This window comes from Haemaphysalis longicornis, unplaced genomic scaffold (genome assembly GCF_048455015.1).
Source record: "Haemaphysalis longicornis isolate Haplotype H1 unplaced genomic scaffold, Haemaphysalis longicornis Haplotype H1 scaffold_3, whole genome shotgun sequence".
Taxonomy (NCBI): domain Eukaryota; kingdom Metazoa; phylum Arthropoda; class Arachnida; order Ixodida; family Ixodidae; genus Haemaphysalis; species Haemaphysalis longicornis.
This window is the reverse complement of record NW_027526335.1, coordinates 30207676-30226554: the sequence shown is the minus strand read 5'-3', so window position 1 is coordinate 30226554 and position 18879 is coordinate 30207676. Positions and strand designations below refer to the sequence as shown.

The window sequence follows — 18879 nt, the reverse complement described above, 5'->3', positions numbered from 1 at the left end:
GTTGTCATTGTCGCCATACGCTCTATCATGGTGCATAGGGTATACATGCCATGAGATGTTGCGTGCTGTGAGATGTCACCAAATTATCTAAAGAAAACAGCTACTGGCGTCTATGCAGAGATGCTGATTGAGTCAAACAAGACGCCCGAGGGTGTGTCAGGCAAGTTAGACTCACTGCGAGGCGCTGGAACAAACGAACACATTTTTTTCTCTTCAGCAAGGCTCCTGATGGAGCTTCAATCGAAATAGTAGCAGTAATTTCCTTTAGTGGGAAAGGTAAGGCCGGTTGGTCAGAGGGGCAAATAAGAATAGCAAGGAGGAAGGAATACCCATTCCTTGAAACTTCAGCGGTCATGTAGGAAGCGTCCAGTGGAGGAACTGATGAGGAAATTTACGGTGGCGAGCTGGTTGCAAAGCCAGGATCACTCTGCATGTGCCAGGCCGCTCTCAGGAGAAAAAGTGCCCAGCACGGCGAGGAACTAAACGTTGTGGTATGGGGCATTATCAGGTGAAGAACCATGGGGGAGTTCACTTTCGAGAATGTAGCGGTGGAGTGAGAATGCAGCGCAGTGCCATTTTAAATTGGTTAGCTCCGCGATAGAGGGCGCTGAATAGTGCGGGCAACGTGGCGGTGTGGACTTCCCGGGGTGAATCCATTTCGATAATATGTGAGGGGTGAGAGCAGCAAAAAGTCTTGTTGATCAAAATTTCGGCTGGGCGTGGTTGAGAAGTGGCGCCTTTGAGATAGCCAAGAGGGGTGCTTGACGCTAGGCGGGATCGGCGCGTGTGGCGAGCGTGGTCTAGTTGCAGGCGCAAGGAGGTACGTCGGCGAGACAGCAGCTTGGTCATCCAGCGGTGGGGTTACGAGGAGGATCGCCCTAGCGGCAGAGTGCTTGGTCTGGTTGTCATGTCACTGCATCATGTGTCCCGGCATCCATGCCACGCGAGGCCTAGTGCCGTTCCGGGCGTGTGCGTTGCACATAGCTTGAATCTGGTGGACAAGAGGATGGTCAGAGAAGACTTTGTTGAAATCCTCAATAGTAATTTTGGAGTCGGTGAGGATACGAATGCGGGAAGATACGTCTAGAAAGTTGCGGTAAACAGGGAAGGACGCGCGTAAGTGTTAAATTGGAGCCTCCTCCATGCAGCAGATTGCTATCGAATTAAGGATGGGTGTGCCGCTTGCTAAAGGAGACGACAGCGTTTATAATGTTGCGTAATATCTCGTTAGGTGACCACCGCGCAGCGTGTACCCCCCTGCTGACTGGATCAAGATCTTCATCGAGGTCAGTCCGGTTGCCGAAATCTCACCCCGCCCCGTGAGCCCATTCATTTCACGCGAGAGAAGAGTGGGCCGGTGTCCAAAAGAGGCGAACTTGCCGGAAGTTTGTCTTCAGTGGAAGGCACGTAGGATATCAGCGGCTTGCTTTGAAACCCGTCCTGCTTCGTAGTTTAGGAAAGATGCCTTTGAGGCAGACACAAGGATTGCCGCGGATACCACTAAACTTAGTTGAAGAGGAAACTGTCCTGCTGGATTCTCCTGTTCCCTCTCCCTACCTCTTGTTGTCATCCCTGAGCCTGCTGGCTAACGAGGAAGTTTTGTTAGGTCGCTTATTCGCTTTTCCCCTTGTCCTCAAGGCCGTCTTTTATCTGATCACCTCATCATCATTCTTCTGTTTGAATTTCCAAACGTTGAACAATAGCTCGGAGGCAAGTGGGCGATCATGATAAACAGATGATTTCACATTCCCTGCCTTGAGGCAGCATGCATGTTCCCTATCCTGTAGCCTTGTATTTCAATCAACTCAAGCGTTTGTCGTCCTTCGTTGACAGAAGCTGTGCGAACACATACATCCTGGGCCTACTTTCTTCTCTACTTAAACCTTGACACAAAACTTCGTAACGCGCCAGAGCTATTCGAAACAAAGTGATATAACGCCACAGCAGCGAAGTAGCTCGCTATAGGCCACCATGGGCGCGGCGCATCAGTCTGCATCCACTGACGCACGGATTTTCCGGATTTGCATTTTCCATTAGCCGTGGCGTTTGCGAAGGTCGGGGCGCGGCTTCTTGACGTGTGCTACCTTGAGTAGGCTTGTTGCCGTAGGAGCTCGGCTGACCAGTGTTACGTGTTCTCGCCTTGAGCCCTGAAGCTTCTGTTGGAAGGAAAACCAAATACACGTGAGCAATTTAAATGGTTGCTGCGGTCATGGTGGAGCTTTAATTGAATGATTAGCCCTGGTATGGGAGTTCACAGTGAGCGCGAGGTATTGTTCAGTCGTCTCTCCCAATATTGAAGACTATAGTCTTTATTGGGTTACTTAAACCTGAAAAATTTTGGTTTGTCCGTCCGTTCATCTGTCTGTCTGTCTGTCTGTCTGTCTGTCTGTCTGTCTGTCTGTCTGTCTGTCTGTCTGTCTGTCTGTCTGTCTGTCTGTCTGTCTGTCTGTCGGTTCATCCGTCCGTCCGTCTGTCTGTCCATCCCTCGATTCAGCCATCCGGCCGAAAGTTGAAAGAATTCTTGAACAGGACGTTTATATAGCCAAAACATTTCCCTACCACTAAACCTGAACATCTACATCATAATTGTTGAGCAAAAGGAAAACATCAGGCCTGTTTGTGGTACAACGTCAAGGTACAGCTGGTGCTCACAGTGTTTTTTTAATTGCAAAAATGTGTGCTGCAGAAAAAAAGACGCGGTGACAATATTTTGACTCGAAAATACAAAAACAGCGCGCGACCGCGGATTTTGTGGAAGTGTTCCAAGCTCAACAGTAGCAAAAGGTTCCAGTAGCTGGCGCGAGCAGTGGAACGCGGGAAAAATGAACTAAGTTTAGCAAACCTCATCCGTGTTTATCGTGAGAGGATCTAAAGGGAGGAGAAGAGGTCACAGGTGCACTCTAAGAAAAAAGGGTGTGGTAGTTTCTTCCTTAAGGGTGGAACAGGAATGTATCATATATTTCTCCCTAAGAGGTAGAAAGATTCTCCCTTTAAGAGGGAGGAGCGCGTTTCTACCCCTAAGAGTGGAGGAAGATTTCCCCCTTTCGTTAGCTAAAGGAGGAGTGTTCCTCCCCTGGCAGCGTCACCCGAGCAAGGCTTGTCATGCGAGAAAGGCCTAGCGAGCTGATCGGTTTGAGGATCGAGGAAGTACAAATACGTAGGTTACCGTTGTTGTGTGCGCTTAAAATTCGCTAAAATAACAAAGAAATTACCTACCGAGCACCAGAACTGCGGTTAGCAAGCGATGTCGCCAATCGTATATGCGTGACTTCTTGCATTCGTCTCGCTGCGCGCCCCGCCTACGCGTTCAGAGCGAACGCGCCGCCGTAAACAAAGCAGAAGTCATACCGATTGCTTCCAAAATGCCGCCTTTATTTCCGAAAGGCTCGTAACCCCGCCGTTCACCGCACTCGAGATCACAAGCATCCAGTGCGGCCGTTTGAGAACAACCAGTTGTTGTTAGTCGTCTTACCTTGCTACAACCGATGCATCAAAACGCGGATTGTCTGCAATCTCAGCGCAGAGGCAATGCAGGCAACACGAAAAACGTATCCGTCGCTGTCGCAACCATCGCAACCGTCCGAGCGAGGAGATGACAATGCTCGCTCCCTGGCGTGCTCGAAGTAAAGCAACCGTAAACGTTTTAAAATGACCGATAGATGACGCAAAAAAAAAGTAGGGGTGGGGAGGGGCAGCTACTAAGCATCACCATCAGTTTTTTTTTCTTTATTTCCAGACAAACACCGCTGTTACAAACATAATACACAACAACAAAAGAAACCCTTTGCACTAAGACATAAAATCACTGTTCCACTCTAGGGTACAGTGCTGACTACTAAAATATTTTCATTTTTGTTAACTCCTCCATTTGTGACAACCAGTCTGGAACACATTGGCGTGCCTTTTGAACTTCAAGAAAAGAGAATATGGCCTCTCGGAAATACTCATTTACTGGCCGCGCATCAATGTCCGAGTGGCGGACTGCCATTCGGCATCTCCATATACTGTGCAGACCTAGTAACATTACTAGATCTGGAGGGACGCCATCATCATCAGGTTCAACGGACAAATACCGAATACCATGGGCATCGATTGGCAGATCTTTTTTCAGCGTACGTTGCAGCACATCCCAGAAGAAGACCCCGTCCCAACAGTCAATGAAAACATGTTCAATGGTTTCCGGTTTTTTACATAACCAACACTGTTCACCCCACGGCATAAAAAGGCCTTTTTCTTGCATCCATGTCAGTGGGCACTTACATCAAGGCGTCTCCTTGGTTTCCTTTATGGATAACGTATATTATTATAGCCAACATCACAGAGGCCGCATGTGGGCGGGCACATATTGGGAAGAAACATAGCACAACACAGCGACATACACTTTATTAATGGCACTGCCAACGCACAATACACGCAACACACAACATCGCAAGCATAATACACCACAACATATAGTACACTTTACACATGTCCGCATGATAACAAGCCACAACTAAACATTGAAACGGCGACAAAGTATTTATAACCCTGATCGGCGAGAATGCAGGTAGGAACAGTGAGATCGTTGCTTGTTTCGATACCCCACGGCAGTGCGTAAGCCTTAGGTGGGTTTTGTTATTTCATCAAATAAAACTCGTGCAATTGCAAACTTTTATTAATGTGAGGTTTTGTACGAAGCAGTAAAGTAGCTCAAAGAAGATCAACGTTTCACGAAACAGTGCGGCAGGTATGTTTGGGTAATGATACTTATTGCCTCGCCTTCGCTATTTTACCGTAGAGCGCACCGCTGGTCTGGCAACCATTCAGCGAATTTTACCGAATGGGGGCTTTTTGTTGTTGGTAACTGATGCGTCAATATGCTGCGGTCCGTGCTCGTTGACGAAAAAAGGGGCAGTTTGCTATCATCGCTGACCTCTTTTACCCTTGGGCGTCAGTATAAAACGTCCACAAATGCAGTGGTAACGTTGAACAGGACGCAGGCGAGTCGCACACACCAAGCATGCAGCGGTGCCCACAGAATGTGCTTCAAACACACGGCTGGCGAGCCGTGCGTTAGCGTGGCGGGCACATGGTAATAATAAAAAGAAAGACAGCGAGAAAACAAGCAAGCAGCACATCACAGGGGAGGTGTTGGTCATAGTCGTCGTATGCGCCCGATCGGCGAAAGCCACAGTGCAACGATGAACGGTTTCGTTTTCGGCGCCGGCGCCGACAGCAGATCGCAGACGACAGGGGAGAATATTTCCTCCCCCATTTCGGTGTTTCGTAGAGGCCGTACAGAGGGCGCTACGTGTAATTAGCTAAAGGGAGAATCTCGTTGGTCCGGGGGAGAAAACCCTCGATTTCCTCCTTTTTTCTACCCTTTTTTCTTAGAGTGTGGGCGTGGGGAAAGATAGGCGTTTACGAGGCACAGACGGCAGAAGATTGGTGTCCTTCGACGACATTTGCAGCGAAGAGCGGATATGCGGCCAATTTTTTGCGCACGGGTGTGCTAAATATTATGGCATAGCGGGCAGGCCTGTTTTGCTTATATTTACATTCGTAACTAAGTAACTCGTATATTCGGGTACAACTGAAGAACGAAAACGGAAGTTTCCGCTTATCCTCACCAGCGCAGCTGGCTGTTCCTCCGCGCGTGCCAGGCGCGCCTTACTGCGAGTATTTTGAACTTGAAGTAAGTCGTTTTAGTAATTTTTCAGACTGCAGCGACGACAAGCAAACCACGCGAGAAAACAATTCAAAGTAGCTTGCATTCACGCGCAAGACGTGAATGGCGGAGCTGTCGGACACATAGTCACGTTGTGCTAGTAACCGTCGTCATAAGCAACGAAGAAGTCGTTGTCTTCTTCGCGGCGAGTAGTGGATGTAAAGTTATCCTCAGCATTGTAGACTAATTCCACCAGCTCGACTGGCGGAGCTCGCACTAAGTCGCGCAAGGCTAGAACCATAGCGAAGCCGCAGGATTTCTTTATACGTGAGCACTGAAGGGCATCACCACGCATCCGTACAAGTTTGAAATGGTTTATTTACATGTTCTGTCGTTGCTCAGCCCTGTGCTAGTAGTAGTCACCGCCATATGCATCGATATCGCCGTGTTCTTCATGCCAAGCATTTCATGCGCGGTAGCGCTGGAGTGTTTCCAAGCCACTGCGCATGCCGGGAACGCTCGGCAATCGCCGCGAGGCACGCGCTCACGAGCGCTCCGCATTTTCTTGGTATTTTTTCTTCAACACCGAACTTTCGGCTTGTACAACAGCTCCGCTGTTAGAAACAGGCGATGCCACGCATTAAGCGGAATATGTATACTTCCGGAACGCGCTCCCGCGCTGACACTCGGGGCCGTCGCTTCGGCGGATAATGCACTGCATTAGCTATTGCTGTTCTTAACCTGTATACCCGAAGATAGTTAGCAATCTCTACAGCAGAATCTTCTGCTACACCTCGCGCAATTTAAGCGGCTGGTATTTGTAAAAAACAGAAAAGGCGCCCTCAGCTTGGTGGTGAGAACAAGGGGCGACGCTGGGCGAGTGCTGCCTTGATGAATTAGCTACGGGAATGTGGGCCAGGCCTGCTGATGCATTTGAATATAATAAGTGTCCCAAACGATTAGGTATGATTTCTCATCATTCCCAGCGTAGGTGTGTCTGGGTTTAACTGCAAGGCATGTGTGCCGCGTTACCGGAGTCAGGGTTGCGCTCTTATTTTCAGCTATACTGTCTTCCGCAACTTGATAATTGCTTCCAGGCATAAGTTTAAATTATATATTTCATATAATCTTATATATAAATGATATCCTAACTATAGCTTTTTAAATAAAATGTTTGTGCTGCATGACCCGCCACGCGAAAAGAAATTTTCCATTCCCTTTTTTGCCGATCGGCAGCGCTGAATTTGCACCAGTAAGTGGCTTACAATCTGCAGCCCGCATATACCATGACGCAGCGGGAGCTTATACGGATGCAAAAAAAAAAAAAAAAAAACGGGGGTAGTGAGGTTTTGAACCTCCACACCGCAGAAAGCACCGGAGTTCATCAAGATATGCTTCGCATATAAAAATACTCGCCGAACACATGTTAGCGTAAGCGGCCATGGCTGCATTGTTGTGCACTTGTATCTTAACTGTAAAACAGACAGCAGAGGGAACCGATGGCTCGACAGTCGAAACAGTAGCGAACAGATCCGAGCGGAGGTCTAGCTTGCCTGTACAGCCAGTCGGCGTTCGGAGCCACGCTGAGCCAAATGCACGCAGCGAGAGGAGGGCGCGGTAGAGGCAGGTGACTCCGCGGCCGCCACTTGCCCGGCGACTCAGCCACGTCGCTCTGGCCAAGGTCGCGTCATTAACATAGCACCCGCGTCAGGGCCAACTGCACCGTGTGCCCTGGCGGTTCCCGTCCGTCAAAGCGTTGCGTCACGCTTTGCGTCGGAGTCACCCACACGTCAGGAGATGCCATCCATCTTACACCATTTGCGATAATTGTAATAATACTCTTCGTTTGTTCCTTCGTTCGTTTGCAAAAAGTTCATTAAATGTAAAAAGGGGGTTAAGGGAAAAAAAGAAAGGCATGACTGGTGGGTGGAGCTCATATTTCGATGGAACAAGGGCTGCCGCCGCGGCCTTTACCCGGTTAATTAGTAGGACCTGGTCTTCAAGCTGGCCGCCGCGCTGCAAGCACTCGCCTCTCTCTGGAATCTAGAGTAGGGTGGTAGTTGGAGTCTGGGGCTGGGGTGTTTGGGTCATAGCCATACGTGGTGGGTGGTAGTGTTGGGTGTGTGAGTAGTGGGAGCAGAAGTATTTATATGTTATGCGAGGGATGTTGTGAAGGTAGGCGTAATTGTAATAGGTATGTGTTTGAACTCTTCGCCATATGCGAGCACCCCTTCACAGACAAAAAGTTCACCCGTTAAACTCTGTATTATTTGCGCGCAGGGAGGGTTTTCAACGGGAGGTTAAATGAACTCTGCAACACTTCCGATAAACGCTTTACCTCTTTCCATGGCATGTGGAAGCGCAGCGAAAGCTATAGTTACCGCCTGCACGGAGATGTCACTGCGTGATTTGCTCATCGCAGCTGTTTTTCTTGTTTGCTATTGTGGCTTTCTTTTTAAAGTGGTTATCGAATCCGTTCATTGCTAAAACTGAAGGGAAGCCGGACAATAGCCGCTACACCGCTTTAATGACGTAATTCCAGCGGTCGAAGAACGCAAAACCCCGGGACAAAGAGGAGAATCTTTTGAGCAAGTTTTTAGGTTATCTGATGGGCATAGAGCAGTAATTTTTGTTTGAGGTACTTTGCGACCCCCTATTCTAGATACGGGATGTGTTGGTTGACTACGTTCTGCAAGCACTTAACATCTCGACAAAAAGTTGAAAAAAGTGTTGCAGGGTCCCTATAACGCAAGAGCAACGCAGCTTGCAAACACCGGCTCAAGGGCTGTCGCGGTTGCGCTTCGACCTCACTTCGGCATCACATATCTCAATCATCTGTCATCACCGAGCTCTTTAAACTAGTCTAGCGTCATGATGGTTTATCGCGAAATTCGCAATTGTATTTCGAACTTAGACAAATGGACTTAGGCAAATGAACTTAGCCAAATGGAGGTCTAGATGAAGGAACACCAGAGAAATTGGAAGACGCCGCAACACATGACACCTTTTTCGCTGAAATATGGTGCAAAAAGAGATTGCGTGATTTCAAATTGTTTCGGATTTGTAGGTTAGCGCACGTGACATTAATACCACAGAGAATAACAGACGAGACAGCGACGTCCGGAGTTGCAAGTAAGCGCTGTCTTGTACATGCTGTTATTTTTCAGCTGTACGCTGGCTTGAAAACATGAGCACATGAAATCGAGCGCTCATACGCACATTTCGTACTGAAGTGCGCGCTGTACGCCTCATACGCGCACTGTACGCTGACGCTCTACGAGCAGCAGCGTACGCCGCAAGCGGTGATCACAGACGCCGATGTCGAAATCGCCGCGTCGCGACTTCAACTGCCCCGTCTGCTTGGGCCTCCTGCGGAACACATGCATGACGACTGAGTGCCTGCACCAGAAGCTGCACCCTAAAATGACCGCATTTTCCTTTTTCCTGGAATCAGACATGTTACAAGAATTGTAGAAGGCGTACTTTGTGGGGTGCTGTAGATGCGATACTGATCATGTAGATGTGAAGTTAATCAAATTGCATAGGCAGCATCGTACGGATAACACTTATTAATTCTTACTGCATGTCATACGTAATGCTAAAGTAATATCGGGGTACTTTCAAGACTTGCAATGCGAGGTGCAAAGGGTGCGATTACTTCCAGTGTATCTTTGCCTAAGCATTTCAGTATATTGAGTGGATCAGCCGCTCGCCACTTCTCCAATCAAAGAAAAAAAAAACAGTGGGCCAAGCCGACACACCTCACGCCAATGGGATTCTGGGACATCATCAACGGACGCACAGAAATCGTGTACAGTGAACTCTCGTTACTACGAACCCCTCATTAACGAATTTCTCAAATTTACGAATATTTAAGACTCCCCGCCAGATTGCCGATATTTTCAATGCAAAAATATTTCAGAACTACAAATTTCAATATAGCGCATACCTCAGAATAACGCACGTAATTTATTGTCCCCGTTATAATGGAGGAGCATCAGTATTACGAATTCGGCTAAAAGTAACAGCGTCGGAACTCTCGCGTGAAACAGAAACCGCTGTTTCTCTGTGTATTCCCTGAGTGCAGTAGCTATCATCATCACCATGTCGAGTGCCAACAGCTAGCGCCACCACAAAGCTGTGGTTTAATGTGCAGTAGCTTTGCAGGCCTAGCAACGTTTGCCGCTTTTCTCTCTCGTTGTGTTGGGTGAGTTGCAGCTGCTTCCTTAAAACGGCACCCATCCCAAACTCACGGCATGTTCCCCCTCCTCTAAAATGAGCTCCACGTTCCTTCAGTCCGCATGCCAGTCCATCAAAGTGGCGCGGTATTTCTCCTTGTCGCCTTCGTGCTTTAATTTTCTTTATTTTCTTTTGCGAAAGAGTAGCGTTCGTTTGTCTCGAGGAAGAATGCACCGAAGGCGGCGAGACCACGCAGCCTTAACAAATGCTGCCGCTCTTCTGTTCCGTACACTCTTCTCCCAGGGGCGGCAGCAATGTTTCGCCTGCACACCTCCGCACGTGCCTCTGAGAAGAACCATGCGAGCGTCGCATTTTCCCTCGCGTCCAGCGGCGTTTGCTTCATTTGGACAGCGCCATTTCAAAAGGGGGCGTGCCGCCCCACGCGCGAGCAGGACCGACCCAGTGAGCGAGTGACGCTCGGTCGGAGTTGCACGTCTCCGTCGTTTCAGGGCCAACTTCCCACTAGGCGAGCCACTTTATGGTCCTCGGACGCTTTCCTCGCAGACAACCCTTTCCTTTGTGCGCCTTCAGCCCAGGTGCTACGCGAAAGTGAGGTACAGCCGCCGCCTGTCTCGAGTTCTGTGCCTCGGGCAGGGTAAAAATACGGCTGTGACGATACGCTGTTTTAAGGATACGCGTAGCAGTCAAAACAACCCACGAAAGAGAACAGAATAAAACAATATCTTGCAACTTCCATGTAAAAAAAATTTGCGCATCTCCACGAAGTAAATCATCACGAGTGGGCGAAGTACTGGGGATCGTGCTCACCGTAAATCACCCGTGAGAGTGCTCACGGCTGCTAAAACGATTTCAAATCCAATCCAATCCATTGCAATTCAATCCAATCCAAATCCAAGTTCAATCTAAACCAATGCTCCGCACGGCTCTCTCTCTCTCTCTCTCTCTCTCTCTCTCTCTCTCTCTCTCTCTCTCTCTCTCTCTCTCTCTCTCTCTCTCTCTCTCTCTCTCTCTCTCTCTCTCTCTCTCTCTCTCTCTGTAGAATTTTGTGAACCTTTTATTTTGCTCTTGTTCAACATTTGTGAACCTTTTGTTCACAGATGCTTCGATTTACACGGGGCTGTGCATGCAGTGAGCACGGACCCCGGACGCCGGACTAGCCTCGGCCCTAAGGTGCTTCGCCCCTCAAAAAAATTACGAGCTCTCAAATTAAAGTTCCGACATGTTCGTAAACTGCGCTTGACTCAAGGTTTCAAGGACACATTTTTTATTAAGGAATACAGACGAACGACGTGGACAGCACGAGCGGAAAGGGGGAATAGGTGGAGCGTGGAAGCCCGTTGCACAAGAAAAAAACGTCGGTAAGGTAAGGAATTGGGCTAGTTGGTTTTGCAAAAGTGCCGACACTTCATGCGTTTTCACGCGGTATTAGAATTCTGGAAGTCCATAAACAGTGAGAGAGAGAAGAGAGAGAGAAGGCTCTTTAATGTAAACTGGTGAGGTCTGCCCTGCTAGGGACAAGGCTTGCTACACCAGATGGTGGGTGACTACGTTGATGAGTGGTGAATATTAGACATTAGGGTTACAGCAGGAAGAAGACAAACAAGAAGCGTTAAAAAAAAGGAAAGTAAGAACAAGAGAAATCTGCCAGCAGAGTCCGGACATAAAAATACAATTGAAAAGAGAATCGTTAATGTAAACACTGAAACAAAACGAAAAGTAAACGACGCGAAAAAAAAAAAAGAGTAACACCAACCCAAGAAAAATAAATATATGAACGCCAGTGACACCAACACAAGCAAAGTAAAGAAATGAACGCCACAGTGCGAAAGAGTAGATATCATGACACACTTGCTCTGTCTGCTATCTAGAGAAATTTGTCTAGTTCAGTGTCTCGTAGGAACTGGAGTAGAACTTTTGTATCTAAGGTACTGTCAGTAGTGTTGGCCCAAGGCCCAAGAAAATGACGAAGTTCCAGACTGCCTCCATGGCGTACACGAGACAGGGAGGTCGTCGCTGTAGTTTTCCGCGCAGCAGCGAATCGAGGGCAGACACACAGCAAGTGATCGACAGTCTCACGCACAGCGCAAGTCCGGCACAGAGGGTAATCGTCCCAACCTATCTTGAACTTAAAACTCCGAGTAAATGCTACATTCAGGCGTAGTCGGTGCAACACTCCTTCACACCGCTTGTTGATGCCACGTGGAAAGCGGAACTTGCAGTGCGGTTCAATAGCCTGCAGTGGTAGATACCTGCGGTGAGGGTCCTGCCACTCCGACATTTGTGCAGTACATCCATTTTCGAGGATAAGGGCGTTGCTGTCCTCTCGGGAGAAAGGAAGCTGGGTCGTATTGCTCATAAAGTGGCCTGCGATGGCGGCTGAATCAGATCTAATATTGCCTTGTATTCCCGAGTGACCAGGCAGCCACTGAAGATAGATGTCATGACCCTCGCGCACTGCCATTGTGTGAATTTCGCCAATTTCACATACAAGCTGACTGTGGTTGTTGTGAAGATTTCGGAGGGCTTGTAAGGCGCTGCGAGAGTCGAGGAATATTACCCATTGCTGGGCATGATGTCCGCTGATGTAGTAAAAGACGACGACGAAGTGAAGTGGTGCTTCGCTCACTGCGCTGCTCTCCACAAACAGTATTGTATGATATGAAATGTCAATCCTAAAGTGCGCACGGTAGGGATGCGGCTCACCAGGGGCGGCCGTGTGTAAATGAACCTATTGTTATTGCATGCTGCTGTTGTATACCGTATATAGCCTTTTTAAACAAAGCGCACATAATCTTTCGGTGTTTGTTCGAACCCTCCGGTTGCACCCTTTCGACGCTTCAAAGCAGTAGTGCATGCGGGGCCTCAAGTAGGGTAGAAACAACTAAAAAAGAAAGAAGAATAAAGAACACTTGAAATTTTAAAAGCCGAAACATCGGGACGCATTCGGCTTACTGTCATAATTGTAATCATCAAACTGTTTTCATGATATTATATTTGCTTCTGGGCAGTCAGGGTAAATTGCTGACCGTAATGGCGAGAGAAGACATCGAAGCCGTATAATCATGATGGAATAACTATTGTAAGTCACTATTCGATGGTAGCGAGAGTCAATAACAGCGTCGTTTCATCTGTCCCCACCCCTTGAACACTGAAATTTGGGAATAACCGCGGCAAGCCACCACACTCCCTCCCCATCCTCCTGCATACAGCTATTTTGTTGTAACTAACATTTTCAATAACTCAATAAAATATCTGCCTTCCTCTCGCCCCGTTAACAAGTAGACAAGACTCGATTATGAGGTATCGCGTGCATGCTGAGTGACCTTCAAATCGCATAAAGGCTAGCCTCCTTGCGCTAAAGTGAATCTTCCACAGGACCGCATAGTCCCTCGCACTATGACTTCATGCAAATGCAAATAGTCGACACTAGTGTCCAACTTTGTTACAGCCTGAACTGTCGTAACTCGTCTTACCCTTGCAACTTGTTAACTCAATCGACTTCTTTTGAACTTTGGACTGGACTCGTTCTTTGTTCCTTCAGCTTACTTCTTTTGTCTCGCGATACCCGAAGGCCTTAATTCTGTTGTGAATACAGGTTTCCTTGTTACAACGTAATTACGGCATATTATGATAGGGCACACAACGTGGTCGATATTCCAAACGTATTAAAAATGTTAACTTGATTACCTAACATGTCTTGCAGTGTGATCATAAGCAAAGTGTACATGTATAACCGAGAGCTAAGATAACAAACCCTGTACATTGTTTGTGAGAAACCACCACAAATATGCTACCTTAAATAACCAGTTCTCGCATACGCATGAAATAGTTACAAAACGACCAATGCGAGCTTAAACACGCCATCTGTGAGACTTTCGTAACATGAATTCTGTTATTATGTAGCTCAGTAGCAACGGGAGGAAATCTTGATCGTCGCTTAGTAGACATTTTACGGGCTTGAGAAAGTCAACTGCTAAAGAAAGTGGTGTATCAAGACAATTTAGGTTTCTCGATAAAAATCCACCGGAAAAGCTAGGGATGAAAGTTGCGTGATTTTGTAGTTCGCTTCCTTTTCCGGATATCTAGCGTGCACTAGACAGAACAGAAGAAACGCAGCACAAGGCGCTGACCCTCAACTGCATATTTATTGAAACACGTGAAAATTTTACTGACAAGAAAAGCACATTCTCTGGGGAGCTGCTATGCAGGAGCGATGCGAGGCAACCAGGGGTGAGCGATTGATCGATTAACGCTTTAGTCGCGACTATTTTTTTTAGCCGGCTAATCGGCTGAAATCATGTGAACAAAATAAAGCAAGAAATGTCGTGTCGAGGATCATATTCGTGTCCAAATAATCTGTCTTACGCCACAGTAGAAAACTATGCAAGTATTCCAGAGATTATTCCAGAGTATTCCAGAGCATTCCCGAGATGAAGACACACGAGAAAATGGTTGCTCCTAATTCAAATATACACGGTACTAAAAACGGCGAGCACTCAAGCACACCACTTTACCGTTGCATAGAGTAACTATGACGTAAGTAAAACACCAATTTATCCCCGGTGAGGGTTGATGGTGCTGATTCTTCTGTGGAGAACCTGGAACTCTCAGGCACATAGTGGGCGGCTGCGATAAGTCTACCTTAGACCCCCCATAACATCCGCCTCTCCACGGAGCTTTGGAAGAGAGCCTTGGCCAGCTCCGGCCTCGAAGATCAGCTGCGCCTGATCGAAAGGGCTGTCGAGGCGGCCCGAGCTCAAGGCATACTGGAATGAGGACGCCTCTCTGGAGCATTTTCCGGATTTATTTAAAGTTTATTCTCGGTCTTTCTATAGAAATAGCGCTAATGACGAAAGACGTCATCGGTGTTTCGCCCTCAGTCAGCACCATGACAAAGATCTGCTTACCCCATCAGGAATGTCTGTGAACCGGACGAGGAGCATATTAATATCATTTTTAAGTATTATTATGCTTAAAATATTATTTTTATCATTTTTCTTCTTAAGCCAATGCAACCGATTATTCGACCAATTTAACAATTAAACCTGCCGATTAATCGGGCTAAAATTTTTAACCGACGCCCTAGAGGCAACCAAAACTACTACGCTCAAAGGAAACAACCCAAGCGTGGAAGAGCTGGCCAGTTAAGTAAAAATTGAACTAATTAGACAGTCCTACTTTTCACGTAACGAGATCGGGGTGTGGCATATCCACGACTCCTTACATTTGTTAACGAAGAAGGTCTTCACGAGTTCTCTGGCCGTCTCATCCCCAAGTGCCACAAAAAAGGGGCCTGCACCCACATGTTTCGCAGTTGAAAGCACATGCACGTTTTTTTTTTTGCCTATGAGTGTGTGTTGGGTAGCGGATACCCTGTCTTTCGGCGAAGGGTACCGGGGGCACACGCAGCGCTTCCTGAATGTTATTAAGAGAGCACTCTGCCGACGTGAAAAATTCCCCGTATGCTAATCCGCCTTGGCCCTGCAAGGCGTGTGGGCGCACGCCCCTTTTCCGGGACTCTGAGATGTTATTTACACTTGCGGATCAGACAGCCAAAGAACTCGTGAGGGCCCCCTTCATTAACGAAGATAAGGATACCTGAGTAAACCAAACCTTGGCATCGTTGAACAAAAAATACCCGCCTACTTATCTCAAGGTTTACTGAACTTTTTTGACATTTAAGAGCTCTTTCTCTCCATCCCTACTCGTCAGCTCTTAGTAGTTTTGTATGCGTCGTATCACTTACCACAAACTCCTCTCCGCGTGTGACTTTTTTTCGTGTATAATAGTTTTACGTGTTTCAATAAATCATAAGAGTCAGTGCTTGTGTTGCCTTTCTTCTATTCTCCACCGCCTGCCGCGCCCACTATTTGTTTTTCTTAAAAACTACCGAAAAACTAACAGACTATCAAATAATAGGCAGGCATATCCCTGAAAGATATTCTTGCAAGCGTGTTCGGAGCACATTTGTCCTTTCATTATATGTTGTCGTCTAATCACAGTTTCCGGCCAGCGAGGTTGTATGAATTCCATAAAGAGACAGAACAAGAGTAAGAACTGTATTGCAATTGTCCCCTCCATTATCCGGGTTCCCCGTCTGGCTCGCTCATCTTTTTTTATTATTCTTTGCCATTTACAGTGACGTCAAAAGGAAGGCAACGACCCGATTTCGTAATGCCCTGTGGGAGGCGATCGGTATAAATATCGATGATGCGAATATCATCTCGTGTGCAACCGTTCGCAACAGAGAGAGAGCAAAGAAAGAAAGAAAGAAAGAAAGAAAGGAAGGAAGAAAGAAAGAAAGAAAGAAAGAAAGAAAGAAAGAAAGAAAGAAAGAAAGAAAGAAAGAAAGAAAGAAAGAAAGATATGGAGCCGAATAGTGTCGAAGCCCCATGAAAAGAACCACAGTCCTCGGGGCAACGCCGCTTGCCGAAACCAGAACTTTGGGGTGGTTGCGATGCATTGTTATATCTCATCGATACGAAGAATTATGCTGGAGGCAAGTGCCATTCACGTCGCAGGTGTGCGCAACAAATTCAACATGTGCCCCCATTACGGCCGGTATTGTAATGTGACTCCCCAAGAAATGGAAAGTGAATTATTCGTGAATAGGAATGAACAATATGCGGGGTTTAAAAATTCTTATTAAAGTTGTGGCCGGATTAAGTTATCGATAAATTCTAGGCGCTAACACAATGCTCGTTTCAGTTGACCCAGAACAGAATTTGCCCCGGTAAGGTGATATCCAAAGGTACGCATTTGAAACTTGAATTTGTTAGAAGAACACAGGACTTGTTTTAATGTTATGATGACACGTTAGGTCTAGTAAAGAACGTATGTATGTTCGGCGGCCGAAGGCAGCCTTGCGCCGGCGCTATCACACAACACTGATGATGCCATAAGGACACGCAGTGCCGCGCTGACGGTTCAAGTCTCCGGTAATGAATGAGTGGTAATTATGCAACCTTCGCTGTTCCTTAAGGACAGGTTCGAGAAGGTTATATTACACTTAAAGACACCACGTAAGGTGAAGTCCAGTGACACGCACATATACCTCAAGACATATCTTTCGCTTTGCATTAGATTCCTGCGACAATGTCCGTACTATCTCACAGCCATTTGGTGCATAGAGATGCTTAGCTGGCCCTCAAACTAACATCGTTTTTCTGATCTTCCTGCTCATTTGAGGCCCCGCTGAAAGCACAGCCACTTCTTTCTCCCCCCTCCACTCTTTTCTTGTAGTAACTTATTCACATTTGCAACTGCTTGGAGCAACAGGCCACTTGCAACTCCAATTTTAACGGGGAGTTTTTACGGTTGTTTTATTGTTTTCAATGCTGTCATTGCACCGGCGCAGTCCATAGATGGTACCATAAATAAGTAGAATAAAGGTCGGCTATATGTCCAAAGCTGTGACTAAACTAAAAAAAAAAGTAGCAATAAAAATTACAACGACAGAGAGGTTCCCCTGGAATGATAAATGCTTGGAACTACAATGCAATTCCATGAGATATTTTCTCCCAAAAAAGGCTGTGAAGCTCAGCCCTCGAGAAGTAATGTGCGCACGCGAGTCGCGTGCTGGGTTTCGCTCACCCATCGCGGCCGTGGCGAGCAGTAGAAAGCAGAGCGGGGTCGCCGGGCGCTGCGTCATGGTCGGTGCTGGACGCTCGTCTGTCGTTTCTGCTGCGGCGGGCCAACCTTGCTCTCCGAGTAGTCTCGGCTAACTGGGTTGGGCCTTCCCCTATATAGCTGCACTGGCCGCCCATTCTGCGCCAAACTCAAACAGGTCGCCGCCTTTGCGAAGGCCTCCTTTCCGCACGCTCTTGCGTCGCCCGCCTCTCGCCCCGCGAACGCATGTGGACAGATGCGCACCGTCACACGAAGTCAGTGGTCGACAGGCCCCGTGAAATGAAAACCCCGTACCGTCCTCTCCCCCTCTCTTTCTTCAACTTTGTGCGTTTGTCATTCCTAATCTATTTTTCTCTTTGCTGACACTCACCGATTCTACGCCGTTGCCAGCGTGATACCGGCACTTCCTACGGTGATTATGACGGCTGGCCGCGCCGCGTCAGCGGGGGCGTGGGCCCATCTCGGCGCTGCGACGGAAAGATGATCGCCGTTTCGACGCGATGAATCGTAGGTGTAGAGCACGCGACGGAAGACGCGCACGAGCTCGAAGAACCAACGTATCGGCGCCAGCCTGTTGTCATTGTGCGTTCGTTTCGCCCATTCTTCCTACCGCAGCCTCCACAACCCCCCGTCATCCTCACCAAAGACATGTGCACGCATTTTCTTTCCTCTCTCTCTCTCTCCCTCTGCCGGAAGTCGTCACCGTAAACTACCGAGCTAAGTGCCAAACAAAAGCCGACTTTCATGCGGCAGGCGGGAATGATGAGCGGCGTATACTTATTTGGCGATGTCGGCGTTCGCAGAAAACTCCAGCCAGCTGGGGTGTCCGACGCCTTCGTGGAGCCGTTGCACCACGATGACTGAAAACACGTAACGTGGTCCCTGAACGGCTGGCGACGGCAAAAGAACCGCATAGGAGCTGGTAGAAGTCACCACAGCATATAAACTGCATTATAACGGCGTGTGCTCACAATTACACCACGTAGGGCGGAAAACGTTTGCAACGTGTAAACACTGACGTGAAGCTCTTGAAATTTTAACCCGGGGCGGTATTCTGAAGTTTTGTCCGTTTCGTGTTCTTTTCAAAAGCTTCCGTTTTCAGCGAGCCATGATTGGCTAAAAGCGAACATCTGGATGTAAGGAGAAGCAAGCACGGCGGAGCAACTGCGTTGAGCCGCGGCTTCTCACAGCAGACGATTTTGAACAGACGATTTTAGCAGTTCTGATATGAATGTACCGGTCTTCGCCTTGTTGTTGGCTCGCCGGCCGAACAGGAGGGCAAGAAGTACTGTTGACCCGTTCTAAATGCTTGCAGAAGCATCCTGCCTCTCGAAGAGGGCGGTGCGGTGGCTGTGCGACGAGCTGCGAAACAAACTTTCCGGCGATACCGGGGGTTCACTGTC

At 47.8% G+C, this 18879-nt stretch overlaps 1 protein-coding gene across 1 annotated transcript in view; it reads right to left on the bottom strand.

Moving 5' to 3' along the window:
• LOC144174226 (uncharacterized) overlaps positions 1–17736 on the bottom strand; it is a 29810-nt gene extending 12074 nt beyond the window's left edge. Inside the window, exon 1 of the mRNA XM_077702788.1 lies at positions 17441–17736. Within this exon, the coding sequence (XP_077558914.1) occupies positions 17441–17498 (58 nt within the window). The 5' untranslated portion in view covers positions 17499–17736. The remainder of the gene's footprint in view (positions 1–17440) is intronic.
• Positions 17737–18879: the final 1143 nt, after the last annotated feature.